The sequence below is a fragment of the Emys orbicularis genome, chromosome 2 (assembly GCF_028017835.1).
Source record: "Emys orbicularis isolate rEmyOrb1 chromosome 2, rEmyOrb1.hap1, whole genome shotgun sequence".
NCBI classification, from domain to species: domain Eukaryota; kingdom Metazoa; phylum Chordata; order Testudines; family Emydidae; genus Emys; species Emys orbicularis.
Window position 1 is genome coordinate 299,638,058 of NC_088684.1, and position 21,891 is coordinate 299,659,948.

Here is a 21,891-nt window from a genome sequence, read left to right on the forward strand (position 1 = left end):
AGGGCCGGGGCTGTGCCGAGCCCGCCGGCCGATGGGGGCCGGGGCTGGACGTGGCAGCCAGGCCCTTCTGCAGCCGGGTGTCGGCTGACGGGCCTGTGCCCCGCAGGCTGCGTGGAGTTCCTGGACCAGCCCACCATGGCCTTCGTGCGGCTGCAGGCGGCCGTGGAGCTGGACTCGGTGCTGGAGGTGCCCATCCCCGTCCGCTTCCTCTTCGTGCTGCTGGGGCCCAGCAGCGCCAACATGGACTACCACGAGATCGGGCGCTCCATCTCCACCCTCATGTCCGACAAGGTAATCCCCCCCCCCGCCCCCCGGCTCCATCTCCACCCCGGCTCCATCTCCACCCGGCTCCATCTCCACCCTCATGTTTGACAAGGTAATCCCCCACCCCCACCCCCACCCGGCTCCATCTCCACCCTGGCTCCATCTCCACCCTCGTGTCTGACAAGATCAGTGCACCCCCCCCAGCCTGCTGCGGGGTCCCAGCACCCCCACCCCACTGCCATTAGGCCCTGCCCATAGCCCCTCTGCCCCCTGCCATGGGGCCCCATCGCCCAGTCCCTCTCCTCATCCTATGACTACCCCCAGCCTGCTGCAGGCTCTGCCCCGTCCCCTGGACTTGGCTTGCACCCTGATTGCAGGGTGGGTCCCTGGGTCCCAAGGCTCTGTGCCCCCCCCTGGCGGGTTCTTCTGGGCCCAGCCGTCTTCCATTTTCCTTCCTTGTGGGCTGGACACGTGGGCATCCTGCCCCAGGGCCCAGCGCCCCGAGGATCCGTGTTCTCCTGGCCCGCGGCCGGCGCACGGCGCCTCTGACCCGACAGGTTCCCCCCGCAGCAATTCCACGAGGCAGCGTATCTGGCCGACGACCGGCACGACCTGCTCGGCGCCATCAATGAGTTCCTGGACTGCAGCGTGGTGCTGCCGCCCTCCGAGGTGCAGGGCGAGGAGCTGCTGCGCACCGTGGCCCACTTCCAGCGCCAGATGCTCCAGAAGCGCGAGGAGCAAGAGCGCCGGCTGCTGCTGGGCACCGCGCTGGAGCCCAAGTCATCCGCTGAGAAAGGTAACGGGCCCAGGGCGGGGCCGCAGCATCCCCTGCCCTGCCCTGCTGGGCCCTGGCGCGGGGCTGGGGCCGGGCCGGCAGCACCCCCTGCCCTGCCCTGCTGGGCCCTAGCGCGGGGCTGGGGCCGGGCGGGCGACACTCCCCTTGCTGGGCCCTGGCGCGGGGCTGGGGCTGGGACCGGGCCGGCAGCACCCCCCTGCCCTGCCCTGCTGGGCCCTAGTGCGGGGCTGGGGCCGGGCGGGCGATGCTCCCCCTGCTGGGCCCTGGCGCGGGGCTGGGGCTGGGACCGGGCCGGCAGCACCCCCCTGCCCTGCCCTGCTGGGCCCTAGCGCGGGGCTGGGGCCGGGCCGGCAGCACCCCCTGCCCTGCCCTGCTGGGCCCTAGCGCGGGGCTGGGGCCGGCGGGCGACGCTCCCCTTGCTGGGCCCTGGCGCGGGGCTGGGGCCGGGCCGGCAGCACCCCCTGCCCTGCCCTGCTGGGCCCTAGCGCGGGGGCTGGGGCCGGGCGGGCGACGCTCCCCTTGCTGGGCCCTGGCGCGGGGCTGGGGCTGGGACGGGCCGGCAGCACCCCCCTGCCCTGCCCTGCTGGGCCCTAGCGCGGGGCTGGGGCCGGGCCGGCAGCACCCCCTGCCCTGCCCTGCTGGGCCCTAGCGCGGGGCTGGGGCCGGGCGGGCGACGCTTCCCTTGCTGGGCCCTGGCGCGGGGCTGGGGCCGGGCCGGCAGCACCCCCTGCCCTGCCCTGCTGGGCCCTAGCGCGGGGCTGGGGCCGGGCGGGCGACGCTCCCTTGCTGGGCCCTGGCGCGGGGCTGGGGCTGGGACCGGGCCGGCAGCACCCCCCTGCCTGCCTGCCTGCGGGCCCTAGCGCGGGGCTGGGCCGGGCCGGCAGCACCCCCTGCCCTGCCCTGCTGGGCCCTAGCGCGGGGCTGGGGCCGGGCGGGCGACGCTCCCCTTGCTGGGCCCTGGCGCGGGGCTGGGGCCGGGCCGGCAGCACCCCCTGCCCTGCCCTGCTGGGCCCTAGCGCGGGGCTGGGGCCGGGCGGGCGACGCTCCCCCTGCCCTGCCCTGCTGGGCCCTAGCGCGGGGCTGGAGCCGGGCGGGCGACGCTCCCCTTGCTGGGCCCTGGCGCGGGGCTGGGGCCGGGCCGGCAGCACCCCCTGCCCTGCCCTGCTGGGCCCTAGCGCGGGGCTGGGGCCGGGCGGGCGATGCTCCCCCTGCTGGGCCCTGGCGCGGGGCTGGGGCTGGGACCGGGCCGGCAGCAGCCCCCTGCCCTGCCCTGCCGGGCCCCATGGCGCGGAGCGGGGAGCAGGGCGCGGGGCGGTGCTGGGGGTGGGGCTGGGACCGGGCGACGCTCCCCTTGCTGGGCCCTGGCGCGGGGCTGGGGCTGGGACCGGGCCGGCAGCACCCCCCTGCCCTGCCCTGCTGGGCCCTAGTGCGGGGCTGGGGCCGGGCGGGCGATGCTCCCCCTGCTGGGCCCTGGCGCGGGGCTGGGGCTGGGACCGGGCCGGCAGCAGCCCCCTGCCCTGCCCTGCCGGGCCCCATGGCGCGGAGCGGGGAGCAGGGCGCGGGGCGGTGCTGGGGGTGGGGCTGGACCGGGCGACGCTCCCCCTGCGGGCCCCATGGCGTGGGGCGGTGCTGGGGGTGGGGCTGGGACCGGGCGACGCTCCCCCTGCCGGGCCCCATGGCGCCGAGCGGGGCGGGGCGCGGGGCGGTGCTGGGGGTGGGGCTGGGACCGGGCGACGCTCCCCTGCCGGGCCCCATGGCGCGGGGCAGGGCTGGGGGTGGGGCCGGGTGGGCGACGCTCCCCCTGCCCTGCCCTGCTGGGCCCTGGCGCGGGGCAGGGCTGGGGGTGGGGCCGGGCGGCCGATGCTCCCCCTGCCGGGCCCCATGGCGTGGGGCGGTGCTGGGGGTGGGGCTGGGACCGGGCGACGCTCCCCCTGCCGGGCCCCATGGCGCGGAGCGGGCGGGGCGCGGGGCGCGGGGCGGTGCTGGGGGTGGGGCTGGGACCGGGCGACGCTCCCCCTGCCGGGCCCCATGGCGTGGGGCGGTGCTGGGGGTGGGGCTGGGACCGGGCGACGCTCCCCCTGCCGGGCCCCATGGCGCGGAGCGGGGAGCAGGGTGCGGGGCGGTGCTGGGGGTGGGGCTGGGACCGGGCGACGCTCCCCCTACCGGGCCCCATGGCGCGGAGCGGAGCGGCGCGGGGAGCGGGGCGCGGGGCGGGTCTGGGGGTGGGGCCGAGCGGGCGCCTGACTGGCTCTCTCTGTGGAGCAGCGCTGCTGAAGCTGAAGGTGGTGAAGGAGGAGGACGAGGACGAGGATGACCCCCTGCGGCGCACGGGCCGGCCCTTCGGGGGGCTCGTCCGTGACGTGCGCCGGCGCTACCCCAAATACCTGAGCGACTTCAGGGACAGCCTGAACCCCCAGTGCGTCGCCGCCATCATCTTCATCTACTTCGCCGCGCTCTCGCCGGCCATCACCTTCGGGGGCTGCTGGGTAAGGGCCGCCGGGGGGGGTGTCGTGCCCTGCCTGTCTATGCTGGGAACCCCTGGGGGCAGGGGCTGGCCGGGGAGGGACTTGGGGATCCCATGTAGCTGGGAAGGGGTCCGGGGCCTGATGCCACCAGCAGGGTGGGTGGATGGGGAGGGGAGTGAGGGACCGTTGCTGGGGGTCAGTGGGGAGGGGGGCCATCGGGGAGGGGCGGGGGAGGGGGCGGGGGTCAGCGGAGAGGAGCCGGGGGAGGGGAGTGAGGGCCCGTTGCTGGGGGTCAGTGGGGAGGGGCGGGGGAGGGGTCGGTCTCCAGTGCTGAGCCCTCACCCCCCGCAGGCGAGAAGACCCAGGACCTGATCGGGGTGTCGGAGCTGATCATCTCCACGGCCGTGCAGGGCATCGTCTTCTGCCTGCTGGGCGCCCAGCCGCTGCTCATCATCGGCTTCTCCGGGCCCCTGCTCGTCTTCGAAGAAGCTTTTTTCACAGTGAGTTCAGGACTCCTGGGAGGGCCCCAGATCCCCATTACCCCCCAGAACCCCCGATAGCCCCTTGGAGCCCCCTGAACCCCCAGATAGCCCCTTAGCGCCCCCTGATAGCCCCCAGAGCCCCGCATTACCCCCGAGAACCCCTCAGAGCCCGCTGATAGCCCCCGGAGCCCCCCAGTACCCCCCCAGTACCCCCAATAGCCCCTTGGAGCCCCCTGAACCCCCAGATAGTCCCTCAGACCCCTGTTACCCCTATAGCCCCCAGATAGCCTCTTAGCGCCCCCGATAGCCCCCAGAGCCCCCCATTACCCCCCATTACCCCCAGAACCCCCAATAGCCCCTTGGAGCCCCTGAACCCCCAGATAGTCCCTCAGACCCCTGTTACCCCTATAGCCCCCAGATAGCCTCTTAGCGCCCCCGATAGCCCCCAGAGCCCCCCATTACCCCCCATTACCCCCAGAACCCCAATAGCCCCTTGGAGCCCCCTGAACCCCAGATAGTCTCTCAGACCCCCCATTACCCCCCAGAGCCCCCGATAGCCCCTTGGAGCCCCCTGAGCCCCCTCATTACCCCCAGAACCCCCAATAGCCCCTTAGCGCCCCCTGATAGCCCCCGGAGCCCCCCATTACCCCCCAGAACCCCCGATAGCCCCTTGGAGCCCCAAACCCCCAGATAGTCTCTCAGACCCCCCGATAGCCCCTTGGAGCCCCCTGAGCCCCCATTACCCCCAGAACCTCTGATAGCCCCTTAGCGCCCCCTGATAGACCCAGAGCCCCGCATTACCCCGAGAGCCCCTCAGAGCCCCCTGATAGCTCCCGGAGCCCCCCATTACCCCCCATAACCCCCATAACCCCTTGAGCCCCTGATAGCTCCCATAGCCCCCCGAACCCCAAATAGTCCCTCAGATCCCCTGTTACCCCCCAATAGCCTGCAGATAGCCCCTCAGAGCCCCCTGATACCCCTGATGGCCCCAGAGCCCCCTGTTACCCCAAAGCCCCCAAGAGCCCCTCAAAGCCCCCTGATAGCCCCTGGAGCCCCTCGTTACCCCCCAGAACCCCCAATAGCCCCTCAGAGCCCCTTGATAGTCCCCGGAGCCCCCTAGAGCCCCCTGACCTGGAGCCCCCCAGAACCCCCAGATAGCCCTCAGAGCCCCCGTTACCCCCAAAGCCCCCGAGAGCCCTCGGAGGCCCCTGACCTGGAGCCCCCAGAACCCTCAGATAGCCCCTCAGAGCCCCCGTCACCCCCAAGCCCCCGAGAGCCCCTCAAAGCCCCCTGATAGCCCCCGGAGCCCCTCGTTACCCCAAGAACTCCCAAGAGCCCCTCAGCGCCCCCTGATAGCCCCTGGAGCCGCCTGTTACTCCCTGGAGTTCCCCAGAATCCCCATTAGCCCCCCCAGAGTCCCTGGAACCCCAACAGCCCCCCAGAGCCCCCAAGGGTCCCCCAGGAACCCCCTGATAGTCCCCCAGATGATAGTCCCCCAGAAACCCTGTTTGTCCCCTAGAGCGCCCTGCTAGTTCGCTGGAGCCCCGATCATCTTGGAGCCCCCAGAGTCCCCCGCCTCTCCCCAAACTGACACCCCTCCCCCCCAAGGCTCCCACCTCCCCCACCGTCCCCAATAGCCCTGTGAGACTTTCACGAACCCCCCAAGCCCCACAGCACCCCCAGTGCCCCGGCAGCCTCCGGAGAGCCCCAGATCCTAGGGGTGGCTTGGAGAACCCCTCTGTGCCGGGCCGCGGCTGGGCACAGGGCCGGAGTCGGGGGTTGCGCTGTTCCTGATGTCCCTGTGCCGTGACCCCGGGGCAGAGGTCATGGAACGACCCATGCTCGAAGCTCCCTGCCAGCCCCAGAGACCCTGCGCCCCCCGCCCCGTGCTGCCTGCCCCTCCCCCCACCTGCCCTGCCCCTCCATCCCCACCCCCGTCCTGCCCCCCCGCCCCAGAACGGGTCCCAGAGACCCTGCGCCCCATGCCCCGTGCTCCCTTCCCCTCCCCCCACCTGCCCTGCCCCTCCATCCCCACCCCCGTCCTGCCCCCCGCCCCAGAACGGGTCCCAGAGACCCTGCGCCCCCTGCCCCGTGCTGCCTGCCCCTCCCCCCACCTGCCCTGCCCCTCCATCCCCACCCCCGTCCTGCCCCCCCGCCCCAGAACGGGTCCCAGAGACCCTGCGCCCCCCGCCCCGTGCTGCCTGCCCCTCCCCCCACCTACCCTGCCCCTCCATCTCCACCCCCGTCCTGCCCGCCCGCCCCAGAACGGGTCCAGAGACCCTGCGCCCCCTGCCCCGTGCTGCCTGCCCCTCCCCCCACCTGCCCTGCCCCTCCATCCCCACCCCCATCCTGCCCCCCCGCCCCAGAACGGGTCCCAGAGACCCTGCGCCCCCCGCCCCGTGCTGCCTGCCCTTCCCCCCACCTACCCTGCCCCTCCATCCCCACCCCCGTCCTGCCCCCCCGCCCCAGAACGGGTCCCAGAGACCCTGCGCCCCCCGCCCCGTGCTGCCTGCCCCTCCCCCCACCTGCCCTGCCCCTCCATCCCCACCCCCGTCCTGCCCCCCCTCCCCAGAACGGGTCCCAGAGACCCTGCCAGGGGGCAGAGGGGAGCCCCTGGCCAGGAGCACGGACCAGCCCCCCTCACTGTGCTGTGCCCCGCCAGTTCTGCACGACCAACGGGCTGGAGTACCTGGTGGGGCGCGTGTGGATCGGCTTCTGGCTCATCCTCATCGTGCTGGTGATGGTGGCCGTGGAGGGCAGCATCCTGGTGCGCTTCGTGTCCCGCTTCACCCAGGAGATCTTCGCCTTCCTCATCTCCTCATTTTCATCCCTCATTTTCATCTACGAGACCTTCTCCAAGCTGGCCAAGGTGCGACCCAGGCGGCCCAGGCTGAGATCCTGACGCTGGGGTGGGCAGCAGCCTCTGGATGGGGGCGGGGAGAGGGCTGTGTGGACTGGAGGGGGGGGAGTATGGGGGGCTGTCCTGGCTGGAGGGCGTGGGGGGCTGTGGGGGATGGAGGGGGTGAGGTATGGGGGGCTGTCCTGGCTGGAGGGGGGGAGTATGGGGGACTGTCCTGGCTGGAGGGCGTGGGGGGCTGTGTGGACTGGAGGGGGGCAGTATGGGGGGCTGTCCTGGCTGGAGGGCGTGGGGGGCTGTGGGGGCTGGAGGGGGTGGGGTATGGGGGGCTGTCCTGGCTGGAGGGCGTGGGGGCTGTGGGGGATGGAGGGGGTGAGGTATGGGGGGCTGTCCTGGCTGGAGGGGGGGAGTATGGGAGGCTGTCCTGGCTGGAGGATGTGGGGGCTGGAGGGGGCAGGGCACTGGGGGCTGTCCTGGCTGGAGGGGGGGAGTATGGGGGGCTGTCCTGGCTGGAGGGCGTGGGGGGCTGTGGGGGCTGGAGGGGGCAGGGCACTGGGGGCTGTCCTGGCTGGAGGGGGTGGGGTATGGGGGGCTGTCCTGGCTGGAGGGCGTGGGGGGATGTGGGCAGCATTTCAGGCCCCCGTGATCTCCCGGCAGATCTTCCAGGAGCACCCCCTGCACGGCTGCGGGCGGACAAACGGGACGGGTGTGGAGAATGGCAGCGCGCCCCTGTGGAACGGGATGAGCGCGGAGAACGGCAGCGCGCCCCTGGGGAACGGGACGGGGGGCCGGGCCGGGCCGGCGGTGACGGGGCAGCCCAACACGGCCCTGCTCTCGCTGGTGCTCATGGCCGGCACCTTCTTCATCGCCTTCTTCCTGCGCAAGTTCAAGAACAGCCGCTTCTTCCCGGGGAGGGTACGTGAGCAGGGGTGGCCAAGGGGCCATGGGGGGGCTTGGGCATGGGGGGCCGGGGGAGAAGGGCTGGAGCAGAGCTGTGGGGTGGGAGGAAGGGGCAGGTTGGGGCAGAGCTGGGGGGCAGCCCCCTGCAGGCTGTGCCATGGCAGGGGGGGCAAGGCTCCTGGGGGGCAGGCAGGGTTCGCTGGGGGGCAGGGGGCAGGGAGGGCAGAGCTGGGGGCAGGGTTCGCTGGGGGCAGAGCTCCTGGGGCCCACCCTGGTCGGCACTGACCCGCTCTCTGCAGATCCGTCGGGTGATCGGGGACTTCGGGGTGCCCATCGCCATCCTCATCATGGTGCTGGTGGATTTCAGCATCCGGGATACGTACACGCAGGTCAGTGAGGTGGGCCCCGTGTCAGGGACCCACAGGCTCTGTGCTGTGCCTGGACCTGCAGCCAGCTCCTGGGGGGACCCCTCAGCTGCCCTACCCCAGGGGTCCCCCTCTCTCTGCCTCCGACGGAGCCTCAGGGCTCCAGCCCTCCTGCTGCCCCCCACGAGCTCTGCCAGCGAGTCCCACGGAGCCGGGGGAGCCTCGTGCGCCCCACAGGGACCCACGCGCCCAGCCAGGACCAGCCCCGGCAGCAGGAGCCTTTTCCCCCAGAGCAGGTTGCCGACCCCGGGACACCGCATGGGAAGCCCAGAGAGGCAGCGGCTCAGCCCTGGTGTGGCCTGGAGCTGGGGACCAGGCTGGTTCCATCTCCCCATCCCCGTGTCTGTCCGCCCTGGGTGGAGCCAGCGTCCGTCAGCCCGGCCCCTGGTCCCGCAGGCACCGGCCGCCTCTCGGCTTCGTCCCCGTCCCCGCCCAGTCTATCCCGTGGCTCCGAATTCCCCCGGCCGGGCAGAGCCTGCCCCACAGCCAGGGTCTGCCCCACGGCCAGGGCCCCACGGCCAAGGCCCCGCAGCGCGACGGGCCCAGTGGCTCCGGACTCCGACGCCGGGCCGGAGCTGCCAGGCCTAGGGGAATGGGGCCACGGGGACGGAGCCCTAGAGATGGGGCACTGGGGCGTTATCACCATTCCCGTGTTCGTCCCAGCCTGCTGCCCCCTGCCCCCCACCTTGCTGTCCCCTGTCATGCCTGCCCCCATCCCCCCTGCCCCCCAACTCCCCATCCCCCTCACACTTGCTCTCTGTCCCCCCCTGCCCCCGTCCCCCCTCACACCTGTCCCCACCCCCCGCCCCGTACCCTCTGCCCCCACCCCCCCATCCGCCCTCACACTTGCCCGCTGTCCCCCCTGCCCCCCAACTCCCCATCCCCCCTCATGCCTGCCCCCCATCGCCCTGCCCCATCCCCCCTGCCCCCCAACTCCCCATCCCTCCTCATGCCTGCCCCCGTCGTCCTGCCCCCATTCCCCCTGCCCCCCAACTGCCCATCCCCCCTCACACTTGCCCCCTGTCCCCCCTGCCCCCACCTCCCCTGCCCCCATCCCTCCTGCCTCCCAACTCCCCATTCCCCCTCACGCCTGCCCCCATCCCCCTGCCCCGCAAGTCCCCATCCCCCCTCATGCCTGCTCCCTCATCTCTCCTGCCCCCAACCTCCCCAGCCCCTGTCCCCCCTGCCCCCACCTCCCTGTCCCTCCACATGCCTGCTCCCCCTTCTCCAGCATCCCCCACCCCCATTGCCCCCTGTGCCGAGGCCCCCCCAGGTTGTCTCTCATGGCCCCCCCATTCTCCCTGCAGAAGCTGAGCGTTCCCAGTGGCTTCTCAGTGACGGCCCCGGAGAAGCGGGGCTGGGTCATCAACCCCCTGGGCGAGGGCAGCTCCTTCCCCGTCTGGATGATGGTGGCCAGTGCCCTGCCGGCCGTGCTGGTCTTCATCCTCATCTTCATGGAGACCCAGATCACCACGTGAGCCGAGCCGCCCGCGGGCGGGGGGGCTGTGGGGGGGCTATGGGGGGAGGTCCCGGGCTGTGGGGCAGGCCCTGAGACACCGGTGCCCCCCCAGTAAGAAGGAACGCATGCTGCAGGTGGCTGTGGGGGGCAGGTGGGGGGGCCGTGGGGCAGGTGGGGGGGGGCGTAGGACAGGCCCTGAGGCTCCGGTGCCCCCCCAGGCTGATCAGTAAGAAGGCGCACAGGCTGCAGGTGGCTGTGGGGGGGCAGGTGGGGGGGCCGTGGGGCAGGCCCTGAGGCTCCGGTGCCCCCCAGGCTGATCAGTAAGAAGGCGCGCAGGCTGCAGGTGGCTGTGGGGGGGCAGGTGGGGGGGCCGTGGGGCAGGCCCTGAGGCTCCGGTGCCCCCCAGGCTGATCAGTAAGAAGGCGCGCAGGCTGCAGGTGGCTGTGGGGGGGCAGGTGGGGGGGCCGTGGGGCAGGCCCTGAGGCTCCGGTGCCCCCCAGGCTGATCAGTAAGAAGGCGCGCAGGCTGCAGGTGGCTGTGGGGGGGCAGGTGGGGGGGCCGTGGGGCAGGCCCTGAGGCTCCGGTGCCCCCCAGGCTGATCATCAGTAAGAAGGAGCGCATGCTGCAGGTGGCTGTGGGGGGGCAGGTGGGGGGGCCGTGGGGCAGGCCCTGAGGCTCCGGTGCCCCCCCAGGCTGATCAGTAAGAAGGAGCGCATGCTGCAGGTGGCTGTGGGGGGGCAGGTGGGGGGGCCGTGGGGCAGGCCCTGAGGCTCCGGTGCCCCCCAGGCTGATCAGTAAGAAGGCGCGCAGGCTGCAGGTGGCTGTGGGGGGGCAGGTGGGGGGGCCGTGGGGCAGGCCCTGAGGCTCCGGTGCCCCCCAGGCTGATCAGTAAGAAGGCGCGCAGGCTGCAGGTGGCTGTGGGGGGCAGCTGGGGGGGCCGTGGGGCAGCTGGGGGGGCCGTGGGGCAGGCCCTGAGGCTCCGGTGCCCCCCAGGCTGATCATCAGTAAGAAGGAGCGCATGCTGCAGGTGGCTGTGGGGGGGCAGGTGGGGGGGCCGTGGGGCAGGCCCTGAGGCTCCGGTGCCCCCCAGGCTGATCAGTAAGAAGGCGCGCAGGCTGCAGGTGGCTGTGGGGGGGCAGGTGGGGGGGCCGTGGGGCAGGCCCTGAGGCTCCGGTGCCCCCCAGGCTGATCATCAGTAAGAAGGAGCGCAGGCTGCAGGTGGCTGTGGGGGGGCAGGTGGGGGGGCCGTGGGGCAGGCCCTGAGGCTCCGGTGCCCCCCAGGCTGATCAGTAAGAAGGCGCGCAGGCTGCAGGTGGCTGTGGGGGGGCAGGTGGGGGGGCCGTGGGGCAGGCCCTGAGGCTCCGGTGCCCCCCAGGCTGATCAGTAAGAAGGCGCACAGGCTGCAGGTGGCTGTGGGGGGCAGCTGGGGGGGCCGTGGGGCAGGCCCTGAGGCTCCGGTGCCCCCCAGGCTGATCAGTAAGAAGGAGCGCATGCTGCAGGTGGCTGTGGGGGGCAGCTGGGGGGGCCGTGGGGCAGGCCCTGAGGCTCCGGTGCCCCCCAGGCTGATCATCAGTAAGAAGGAGCGCATGCTGCAGGTGGCTGTGGGGGGGCAGGTGGGGGGGCCGTGGGGCAGGCCCTGAGGCTCCGGTGCCCCCCCAGGCTGATCAGTAAGAAGGAGCGCATGCTGCAGGTGGCTGTGGGGGGGCAGGTGGGGGGGCCGTGGGGCAGGCCCTGAGGCTCCGGTGCCCCCCAGGCTGATCAGTAAGAAGGCGCGCAGGCTGCAGGTGGCTGTGGGGGGGCAGGTGGGGGGGCCGTGGGGCAGGCCCTGAGGCTCCGGTGCCCCCCAGGCTGATCAGTAAGAAGGCGCGCAGGCTGCAGGTGGCTGTGGGGGGGCAGGTGGGGGGGCCGTGGGGCAGGCCCTGAGGCTCCGGTGCCCCCCAGGCTGATCAGTAAGAAGGCGCGCAGGCTGCAGGTGGCTGTGGGGGGCAGGTGGGGGGGCCGTGGGGCAGGCCCTGAGGCTCCGGTGCCCCCCCAGGCTGATCAGTAAGAAGGAGCGCATGCTGCAGGTGGCTGTGGGGGGGCAGGTGGGGGGGCCGTGGGGCAGGCCCTGAGGCTCCGGTGCCCCCCAGGCTGATCAGTAAGAAGGCGCGCAGGCTGCAGGTGGCTGTGGGGGGCAGCTGGGGGGGCCGTGGGGCAGGCCCTGAGGCTCCGGTGCCCCCCAGGCTGATCAGTAAGAAGGCGCGCAGGCTGCAGGTGGCTGTGGGGGGCAGCTGGGGGGGCCGTGGGGCAGGCCCTGAGGCTCCGGTGCCCCCCAGGCTGATCATCAGTAAGAAGGAGCGCATGCTGCAGAAGGGCTCCGGCTTCCACCTCGACCTGCTGCTCATTGTGGCCATGGGCGGCTTCTGCGCCCTCTTCGGGCTGCCCTGGCTGGCGGCCGCCACGGTGCGCTCGGTGACCCACGCCAACGCCCTGACCGTCATGAGCAAGGCCGTGGCCCCCGGCGACAAGCCCAAGATCCAGGAGGTGAAGGAGCAGCGCGTCACGGGGCTGCTGGTGGCCCTGCTCGTGGGTGAGTCCCGCCGGCCGCCCTGCCCCCCAGCCCACGGCGAGCGGGGGAGAGGCTCACGGGGCGGGCGGCGCTCAGGCCCAGCTGTGGGGCCAGGGAGGCTTTGGGGCATGGGGGGCAATCTCAGGAAGCCCTGGGGCTTGGGGGGTGTCAGAACCACAGTGTCAGGGCTGCGCCCCCAGCTTTGGAACGGTCTCTGGGAGGCCCCTTCACTGGGCCAGCCCCCCTGGGGGTCCCGCTCTGCCTCCAGGGTGAGCCACGCGGCCTCACCGCCCCCTAGACTGGCCCTCTGGGCCTGCAGCCCCCGCCCCCCCCGAGCTCCGGGCAGCGAGTCCCCCGGAGACACCCCTGAGGGAGACTCGGCCGCTCGCAGGGATCAGGACCCCTCGCCCAGTCCCGGCAGGGCACAGCCGGGGTCAGTCGTTAGCGGGTGCCCGGCCTAGGGGCCTTAGGGCAGCCCGGGGCAATGAGGGGGAAGCAGGGTCCGTCCTGGCCAGCCCCGAACCCAGCCTGGCTGTGGGGAACCCTGGGGTCCGGCTCCGTCTGTCTGTGCGGCCTCCTTGGTCAGACTCCAGGTGAGAGCCTGACTGCTTCCCGCGACCCCACGTAACTCCCCCTCCCCCCCAGCCCTGGGTTCTCCGCCGGGGATCCTTGTCCAGTCCCCGTGTGTGTGTGTGGGGGGGCGATGGGGGGGTGTCCATCCCCCTTGGGGGCGGGGGTTGCCGGGTGTCCATGTCCGGGCGATTGGGTTTGCTGATGGCTCACTGAGATGGGACCAGGCCCAGCCACGGGAACCCGCGCCTGTGTCTCAGCCGGCCCTGGGAGCAGACAGGCCCCTTCCCCACCCCTCCCCCTCGGGCAACAAGGCAGCGTATGGGGAAACTGAGGCACAAAGAAGCCTCATACAAACATTACACAATTACTCCCACATTGTTACGGGGTGAGTAGTGGTGGGAGGGGGCAGGGCAGTGTTGGCAGAGAGCAGGGGGAGGGGCAGTGTTGGCAGAGAGCAGCGGGCGGGGCGGAGGGCTCACATGGGCTCAGTGACTGCCTCCCCCCAGGCCTGTCCATCGTCATCGGGGACCTGCTGCGGCACATCCCCCTGGCCGTGCTCTTCGGGATCTTCCTCTACATGGGCGTCACCTCGCTGAACGGGATCCAGTTCTACGAGCGCCTGCACTTGCTGCTCATGCCCCCCAAGCACCACCCCGACGTCACCTACGTCAAAAAGGTCTGCGACGGGGGGGGGGGGGGGGGGGGAGGGTGTCCCATTCCAAACTGCAGGAGGAGGGGGGTTGGAACCAGCGTTGGGGGGGGGAGCCAGCACCGGGGACCTGTGGGGGGGGCAGTGAGCCTGCAGGGGGGCACGGAGCCAGCGGGGGGGCAGTGAGCCAGGGGGGCGGAGCTCTGCGGGGGGGGGGGGGGCAGGGAAAGCCGCTCTCGGCACCGGGCCGGGGCGCTAACCCGTGTGGCTCCCCGGCCAGGTGCGCAGCCTGCGGATGCACCTCTTCACGGGCCTGCAGCTGGCGTGCCTGGCCGTGCTCTGGGCCGTCATGTCCACCGCTGCCTCCCTGGCCTTCCCCTTCATCCTCATCCTCACCGTGCCGCTCCGGATGTGCCTGCTCACCCGCATCTTCACTGCCCGCGAGCTGAAGTGTGTAAGTCCCGTGTGTGGGGGGGGGTGACCAGGCCACAGGACACCCTCAGGCGCCAGCCTCCGCCTGGCCGGGGTGGGGGTGCAGGGACCGCACAGGGGCCGTGAGCCCAGCCGCACCCCCCGCCCCTGGGGCAGCTGGCGGGGCCGTGCCTGAGCTCTCCCGGTGCGGGGCCTGCCTGCCCTGGGGCCGCGAGAGGGGCTGGGGAGACGCTGCCCGGGCACTGGCGTGTGGGACAGCAGCAGCAGCGCTGGCCCAGGTGCTGCCTCTTCCCCGGCTCCCCACCCACCCGCCCGCCGCGTTTGCTTGTCTCTCCCCAGCTGGACGCGGAGGAGGCGGAGCCGATCTTCGACGAGCGGGAAGGGGTGGACGAGTACAACGAGATGCCGATGCCCGTGTGAGGGGCACCAGCGAGCGACCCTGTGCAGGGCTGCGGGGCACAGGCAGGCCCCCGGCTGCTGCACCAGGAGCTGCAGCGGCATCGCCCGGACCTGCGCCATCTCCAGCACCGTGGCCGCTTGGACTGTGCCCAGCTGGGGCGGGCGCCCAGCACTCCCCCAGTGCCTGTGCCACACCAGTCATGAGACGCTCAAGTCTCACCCCACGGCCCGGGCTGCCCCCTACGGCGGCAGCGCCCTGCCCTGCGGGGGGCCTGCTACCCGCCCTGGGCAGGGAGTGGGGCCCAGGGGCTGGTGCGGGAGCAACTGGGCCGTGCCGCCTGCCCCCAGCCACTGCCGTCCGAACTGTATGGTGTGCTGGAACCCGCTCCCGCCGCATCCTGTGTGGCCCCGGCGGGGTGGGGGGCTACACAAACGGACCTCCCTGCTCCAGCCCTGCCCCACCAGCCCCGGGCCCCACCCAGACAATCAGGTGTTTACTAAATTCAATGGGGTTTTATTTAAGAGAATAATTTAACTGTCAATAAACAGCTTTCTAAAGAACGTGGGGGGCCTGGCTTGGGGGGGGCTGCAGGGGGTATAATAGCTGGGCGGGCGGCTCACACAACGGGCCTGGAGCGAGCCGGGCTGGTGCCAGCAGCTGCTGCTCAGGTCGGTTCGGTGAACACATTTGTGCAGCAAACCCTGCCCAAGTCCGTGTCGCACCTGCACGATTTAACCGTCACGGGGCTGGGCACGGCTGTGGCTGGACAGGAAGCAGCCCAGTGCCCCCCCCATGCTAGGCTGGGATGGGGCCAGGGTGTGTGTGTGATGGGGCAGAGTTGCGTTGTGTTCCCGTTCCCGCCCTGCTGCAGGTCTGGCAGGACACTGGCTGTTGCTCCCAGTGCAAGTGGGGCTGGGGAAGCTGCATCTCCCGGTCAGGGGTCACGCGCTATGGCCAGACCCTGCCCCCCCCCCGGCCATGGGCCTAGAGCCAGGCTGGCACAGAGCTGGCAGGGCCAGTCCCCTGGCAGGGTGCAGCAGGCAATACCCCCCTCCCCCCAAGGCAGCCGCTCTCCGGGCCCCTGCACGGGGGCTATGGGGCACAAACTGGCCCTCACTAAACAGGACAGGACAGCACAGCTTTCTCTCCATTTTTATTGTAAACTTTGTCCCCACCACCCCAGTGGCACCTTGGTCTAGGCCTGGGGGCAAACAGCCCCACAGCTCCAGGGCCCCCCTGCCACTGCGCTTCCAGCCACCCCCACACCCTGTGCAGCCCGTGGGGGGGAATCAGTCCCAGCCGGGCAGCAGGTGCTGAAGGCAGCTCAGGGCGCCCTGCCCCCCCCAGCTCTGAGGACAAACAGGCCAGTGCTCAGCCCCCGTGCACCCCCCTTTGGCAGACAGGAGCCTTGTGGGTGGAGGGGCAGGCCCAGCATGCACTGCTCCCCCTTGGGGCGTTGGCCCAGCCGTTTACACCTGACACCCACCCCCATTGCTGCACCAGCCCAACCCCTGACCCCTCAGCAAATGCCAATAAATAACAGCCCCACGTTACACCTGCCCGTTACCACCAGCCCCACCGGCCTACAGCCCCTGGGCCGGAGGCTGCCCTGCCCTCAGCCCCCAGGGGAGGAAGGGGGCCTCCGGAAGCAGGGTCCTCGGCACGCGCCATGTCCAGCGTCACGTAGCTCCGCCGGAGGAGGAGGTGGGTCTCTCGCCGTCACTGCACCCCGGGGGCAGCGGCTGCTTTCAAAAGCGGAGCTCCCGCAGCTTCTGCCGCAGATAGTGCTTGGCCTCCTCCACGCCGCTCACCTTCTCCAGCTCCATGTAGGGCAGCTGCACACAGGAGAGGAGGGTCACTTAGCACCAACGCCAGCCTGGGGCAGCGTCCTCGGGCAGGGGCCTTGCCCCCGCTGGCACAAGGGCCTGGCTGGGGCAGGAGGGTGGGGATAGAACACGGGTCTTGGGCACAAGCGGAGCCCAGCTCCCCACCCCACCCCCATCCCAGGGAAGCGGCTCCAGCCCCCCCTCGGGCTGCTCTTCTCCCCCCAAAAGCATAGGTCTGGTGTTGGGGTTCGTGGGGGGTGCTGCTGGCCTGTGCAATACAGGTCAGACTAACGTGCGCTAATGGCCCCTCCATGGAGCTACGCATTCACCTAGAGGCTGGCTGCAGGTGCCCGGCGCTGGCCTGGCCTGGCCCGGTCCCCTCCCCACTTCCTTCCCTGAGCGTAACTGGCTCCTGGAGACCTTGGCTACACGAATCGCTTCAAAATGCAGGTAACTCCTGCACCAGAGCAGAATCCATGGGCAGCAGAGATGCCCCCCCCCCCAACCTGCACCTGCCTGGCCTGATTCTCCCTCTGCCCCCAAGGGACAAGGTGTCAGACGGGTACAGCGAGCTGGCTACTCGCTAATCTCTGGGAAGAGACGGCCTGGCACTTACAGGCCAGTGAGCCTCACATCATCTCATAGCTGAAAGTATAGCAAAGAACAGAATGATCAGACACGCAGATGAACGCGATATGCTGGAGCTGAGTCAACACAGCTTTTAGTATCAGAGGGGTAGCCGTGTTAGTCTGAATCTGTAAAAAGCAACAGAGGGTCCTGTGGCACCTTTAAGACTAACAGAAGTATTGGGAGCATAAGCTTTCGTGGGTAAGAACCTCACTTCTTCAGATGCAAGTGAAGCTTTTTACACAGCTTTTGTAAAGGGAAATCACGCCTCACCACTCTACTAGAATTCTTTGAGGGGGGGATCCAGTAGATATAACGTACTTGGACTGTCTGAAAGCCTTTGACAAGATCCCTCGCCAAAGGCTCTTAAACAAAGTAAGCTGCCATGGGATAAGAGGGAAGGTTCTCTCATGGATTGGAAACTGGTTAAAAGACAGGAAACAAAGGGTAGGAATAAACAGAGGTAAATAGTGGTGTCCCCCAGGGGTCTGTACTGGGCCCAGTCCTATTCAACATATTCATAAATGATCTGGAAAAAGGGGTAAACAGTGAGGTGGCAAAATTTTCAGATGATACTAAATTACTCAAGATAATTCAGTCCAAAGCAGACTGCGAAGAGCTACAAAGGGATCTCACAAAACTGGGTGACTGGGCAGCAAAATGGCAGATGAAATTCACTGTTGATAAATGCAAAGTAATGCACATTGGAAAACATGATCCCAACTATACATATACAATGATGGAGTCCAAATTAGCTGTTACCACTCAAGAAAGAGAACTTGGAGTCATTGTGGATAGTTCTCTGAAATCATCCACTCAATGGGCAGCAGCAGTCAAAAAAGCCAACAGAATGTTGGGAATCATTAGGACAGGGACAGATAAAGACAGAAAGTATCACATTGCCTCTACATAAATCCATTATACACCCACATCTCGAATACAGTGGGCAGGTCTGCTCACCCCATCTCAAAAATAATGTATTAGAAGTAGAAAAGGAACATAGAAGGGCAACAAAAATGATTAGGGATTTGGAAATCCCTTCCATATGAGGAGAGACTAATAAGACTGGGACTTTTCAGCTTGGAAAAGAGACGACTAAGGGGGGATATGATAGAGGTCTATAAAATCATGACTGGTGTGGAGAAAGTAAATAAGGAAGTGTTATTTACTCCTTCTCAGAAGACAAGAACCAGGGGTCATCCAATGAAATTAATAAGCAGCAGGTTTAAAACAAATAAAAGGAAGTATTTCTTCACCCAACGCACAGTCAACCTGTGGAACTCATTGCCAGGGGATGCTGTGAAGGCCAAAAGTATAACTGGGTTAAAAAAAGAATTAGATAAGCTGTGGGCAGATAGGTCCATCGATGGCGATTAGCCAGGATGGGCAGGGACGCAACCCCATGTTCTGGGTGTCCCTAAACATCTGACTGCCAGAAGCTGGGACTGGACAACGGGACAGATCACTTGATAATTATCTTGTTCTGTTCATTCCCTCTGAAGCACCTGGCCCTGGCCCCGGCCCCGTCGGAAGATGGGATACTGGGCTAGATGGACCCTTGGTCTGACCAGTGTGACATGCTGCGTGCAGCTTGGTTTCGCCCAAGTTTCACTGTAGTTCACGGAGGTGAAGGGTTTGGTTTAAGTGAAAATCAGATGCCACCTTGGAGAGGAATTTAAGGGGGGGTGGGGTGGCTCAGCCTCACCTTACCCCCCGGGAAAACACTGTGAGGAGGAGGGAATTTGCCACATTGGCTTAAACCTTGCTAACTCTCCTGGCTGGAGCAATAGCCATGAGCTGGAGCGCACATGGACCAGGGGATACGGCCCCTAAGAACTACAGGCCAGGGAGGCTCCTGACTGAGGAGACAGACCTTGGAGAAACTCCCGAACAGTGGGACGAGAGAACACGGCATCTGAACAAGAGAGTATTTGGCTGCTGAGGCAGCAGCTGCCTGAACCCAACAGGCCCTTCTCTGGCCTCCGGCTCCTGTTCTCTAGACTCGGGAACAAAAGATGACAGAGGCTGGCTGTAAAGCGGATGGACGACTCTCTTCCCCTCTAAGCTGCAGCCTGGCCTGGGGATCATAGAATCATAGAATATCAGATTGGAAGGGACCTCAGGAGGTCATCTAGTCCAACCCCCTGCTCAAAGCAGGACCAATCCCCAACTAAATCATCCCAGCCAGGGCTTTGTCAAGCCTGACCTTAAAAACCTCTAAGGAAGGAGATTCCCGGGCCTCCCTAGGTAACCCATTCCAGTGCTTCACCACCCTCCTAGTGAAATAGTGTTTCCTAATATCCAACCTAGACCTCCCCCACGGCAACTTGAGACCATTGCTCCTTGTTCTGTCATCAGGTATCACTGAGAACAGTCTAGATCCATCCTCTTTGGAACCCCCTTTCAGGTAGTTGAAAGCAGCTATCAAATCCCCCCTCACTCTTCTCTTCTGCAGACTAAACAATCCCAGTTCCCTCAGCCTCTCCTCATAAGTCATGTGCTCCAGACCCCTAATCATTTTTGTTGCCCTCCGCTGGACTCTCTCAAATTTTTCCACATCCTTCTTGTAGTGTGGGGCCCAAAACTGGACACAGTACTCCAGATGAGACCTCACCAATGTCGAATAAAGGGGAATGATCACGTCCCTCAATCTGCTGGCAATGCCCCTACTTATACAGCCCAAAATGCCGTTAGCCTTCTTGGCAACAAGAGCACACTGTCGACTCTTAAGAACATAAGAACGGCCGTACCGGGTCAGACCAAAGGTCCATCCAGCCCAGTATCCTGTCTACCGACAGTGGCCAATGCCAGGTGCCCCAGAGGGAGTGAACCTAACAGGTAATGATCAAGTGATCTCTCTCCTGCCATCCATCTCCACCCTCTGACAAACAGAGGCTAGGGACACCACCGTTCCTTACCCATCCTAACTAATAGTCATTAATGGACTTAACCTCCATGAATTTATCCAGTTCTCTTTTAAACGCTGTTATAGTCCTAGTCTTCACAACCTCCTCAGGCAAGGAGTTCCACAGGTTGACTGTGCACTGTGTGAAGAAGAACTTCCTTTTATTTGTTTTAAACCTGCTGCCCATTAATTTCATTTGGTGGCCCCTAGTTCTTATATTATGGGAACAAGTAAATAACTTTTCCTTATTTACTTTCTCCACGTCACTCATGATTTTATAGACCTCTATCATATCCCGCCTTTGTCTCCTCTTTTCCAAGCTGAAAAGTCCTAGCCTCTAATCTCTCCTCATATGGGACCAGTTCCAAACCCCTAATCATTTTAGTTGCCCTTCTCTGAACCTTTTCTAATGCCAGTATATCTTTTTTGAGATGAGATCACCACATCTGTACGCAGTATTCAAGATGTGGGCGTACCATGGATTTATAGAAGGGCAATAAGATATTCTCTGTCTTATTCTCTATCCCCTTTTTAATGATTCCTAACATCCTGTTTGCTTTTTTGACTGCCGCTGCACACTGCGTGGACGTCTTCAGAGAACTACCCACGATGACTCCAAGATCTCTTTCCTGATTCGTTGTAGCTAAATTAGCCCCCATCATATTGTATGTATAGTTGGGGTTATTTTTCCCAATGTGCATTACTTTACATTTATCCACATTAAATGTCATTTGCCATTTTGTTGCCTAATCACTTAGTTTTGTGAGATCTTTTTGAAGTGCTTCACAGTCTGCTTTGGTCTTAACTATCTTGAGTAGTTTAGTATCATCTGCAAATCTCACTGTTTACCCCTTTTTCCAGATCATTTATGAATAAGTTGAATAGGATTGGTCCTAGGACTGACCCTTGGGGAACACCACTAGTTACCCCTCTCCATTCTGAAAACTGACCTTTTATTCCTACCCTTTGTTCCCTGTCTTTTAACCAGTTCTCAATCCATGAAAGGATCTTCCCTCTTACCCCATGACAACTTAATTTACGTAAGAGCCTTTGGTGAGGGACCTTGTCAAAGGGTTTCTGGAAAGCTAAGTACACTATGTCCACTGGATCCCCCTTGTCCACATGTTTGTTGACCCCTTCAAAGAACTCTAATAGATTAGTAAGACATGATTTCCCTTTACAGAAACCATGTTGACTTTTGCCCAACAATTTATGTTCTTCTAGGTGTCTGACAATTTTATTCTTTACGACTGTTTCAACTAATTTGCCCGGTACTAACATTAGATTTACCGGTCTGTAATTGCCGGGATCACCTCTAGCGCCCTTTTTAAATATTGGCGTTACATTAGCTATCTTCCAGTCATTGGGTACAGAAGCTGATTTAAAGGACAGGTTACAAACCATAGTTAATAGTTCCGCAATTTCACATTTGAGTTCTTTCAGAACTCTTGGGTGAATGCCATCTGGTCCCGGTGACTTGTTAATGTTGAGGAGATTCCACCACCTCCCTAGGTAACCCATTCCAGTGCTTCACCAGCCTCCCAGTGGAAAAGTTTTTCCCAATATCCAACCTAAACCTCCCCCACTGCAACTTGAAACCATTACTCCCTGTTCTGTCATCTGGTACCACTGAGAACAGTCTAGATCCATCCTCTTTGGAACCCCCTTTCAGGTAGTTGAAAGCAGCTATCAAATCCCCCCTCATTCTTCTCTTCTGCAGACTAAACAATCCCAGTTTCCTCAGCCTCTCTTCATAAGTCGTGCTCCAGCCCCCTAAACATTTTTGTTGCCCTCCGCTGGACTCTTTCCAATTTTTCCACATCCTTCTTGTAGTGTGGGGCCCAAAACTGGACACAGTTCTCCAGATGAGGCCTCACCAGTGCTGAATAGAGGGGAATGATCACGTCCCTCGATCTGCTGGCAATGCTCCTACTTATACAGCCCAAAATGCGGTTAGCCTTCTTGGCAACAAGGGCACACTGCTGACTCATATCCAGCTTCTCGTCACTGTAACCCCTAGGTCCTTTTCTGCAGAACTGCTGCCTAGCCATTCGGTCCCTAGTCTGTAGCAGAGCATGGGATTCTTCCGTCCGAAGTGCAGGACTCTGCACTTGTTCTTGTTGAACCTCATCAGGTTTCTTTTGGCCTGGTTTCTCTAAGTCCCTCTGCATCCTATCCCTAACCTCCAGGGTATCTACCACTCCTCCCAGCTTAGTGTCATCTGCAAATTTGCTGAGGGTGCAGTCTACGCCATCCTCCAGATCATTAATGAAGATATTGAAC

At 65.6% G+C, this 21,891-nt stretch overlaps 2 protein-coding genes across 2 annotated transcripts in view; one reads left to right on the forward strand and one right to left on the reverse strand.

Annotated features, from left to right (window-relative positions):
- SLC4A2 (solute carrier family 4 member 2) overlaps window positions 1–14,270 on the forward strand; it is a 29,304-nt gene extending 15,034 nt beyond the window's left edge. Inside the window, exons 11-22 of the mRNA XM_065400009.1 lie at window positions 107–291; window positions 835–1,060; window positions 3,326–3,546; window positions 3,861–4,025; window positions 6,670–6,876; window positions 7,522–7,779; window positions 8,064–8,153; window positions 9,497–9,663; window positions 11,964–12,217; window positions 13,276–13,445; window positions 13,699–13,872; window positions 14,190–14,270. Of these exons, the coding sequence (XP_065256081.1) occupies window positions 107–291; window positions 835–1,060; window positions 3,326–3,546; window positions 3,861–4,025; window positions 6,670–6,876; window positions 7,522–7,779; window positions 8,064–8,153; window positions 9,497–9,663; window positions 11,964–12,217; window positions 13,276–13,445; window positions 13,699–13,872; window positions 14,190–14,270 (2,198 nt within the window). The remainder of the gene's footprint in view (window positions 1–106; window positions 292–834; window positions 1,061–3,325; window positions 3,547–3,860; window positions 4,026–6,669; window positions 6,877–7,521; window positions 7,780–8,063; window positions 8,154–9,496; window positions 9,664–11,963; window positions 12,218–13,275; window positions 13,446–13,698; window positions 13,873–14,189) is intronic.
- A 1,728-nt stretch (window positions 14,271–15,998) lies between these two features.
- FASTK (Fas activated serine/threonine kinase) overlaps window positions 15,999–21,891 on the reverse strand; it is a 32,308-nt gene continuing 26,415 nt past the window's right edge. Inside the window, exon 9 of the mRNA XM_065398524.1 lies at window positions 15,999–16,085. Coding sequence (XP_065254596.1) covers window positions 15,999–16,085 — 87 coding nt within the window. The remainder of the gene's footprint in view (window positions 16,086–21,891) is intronic.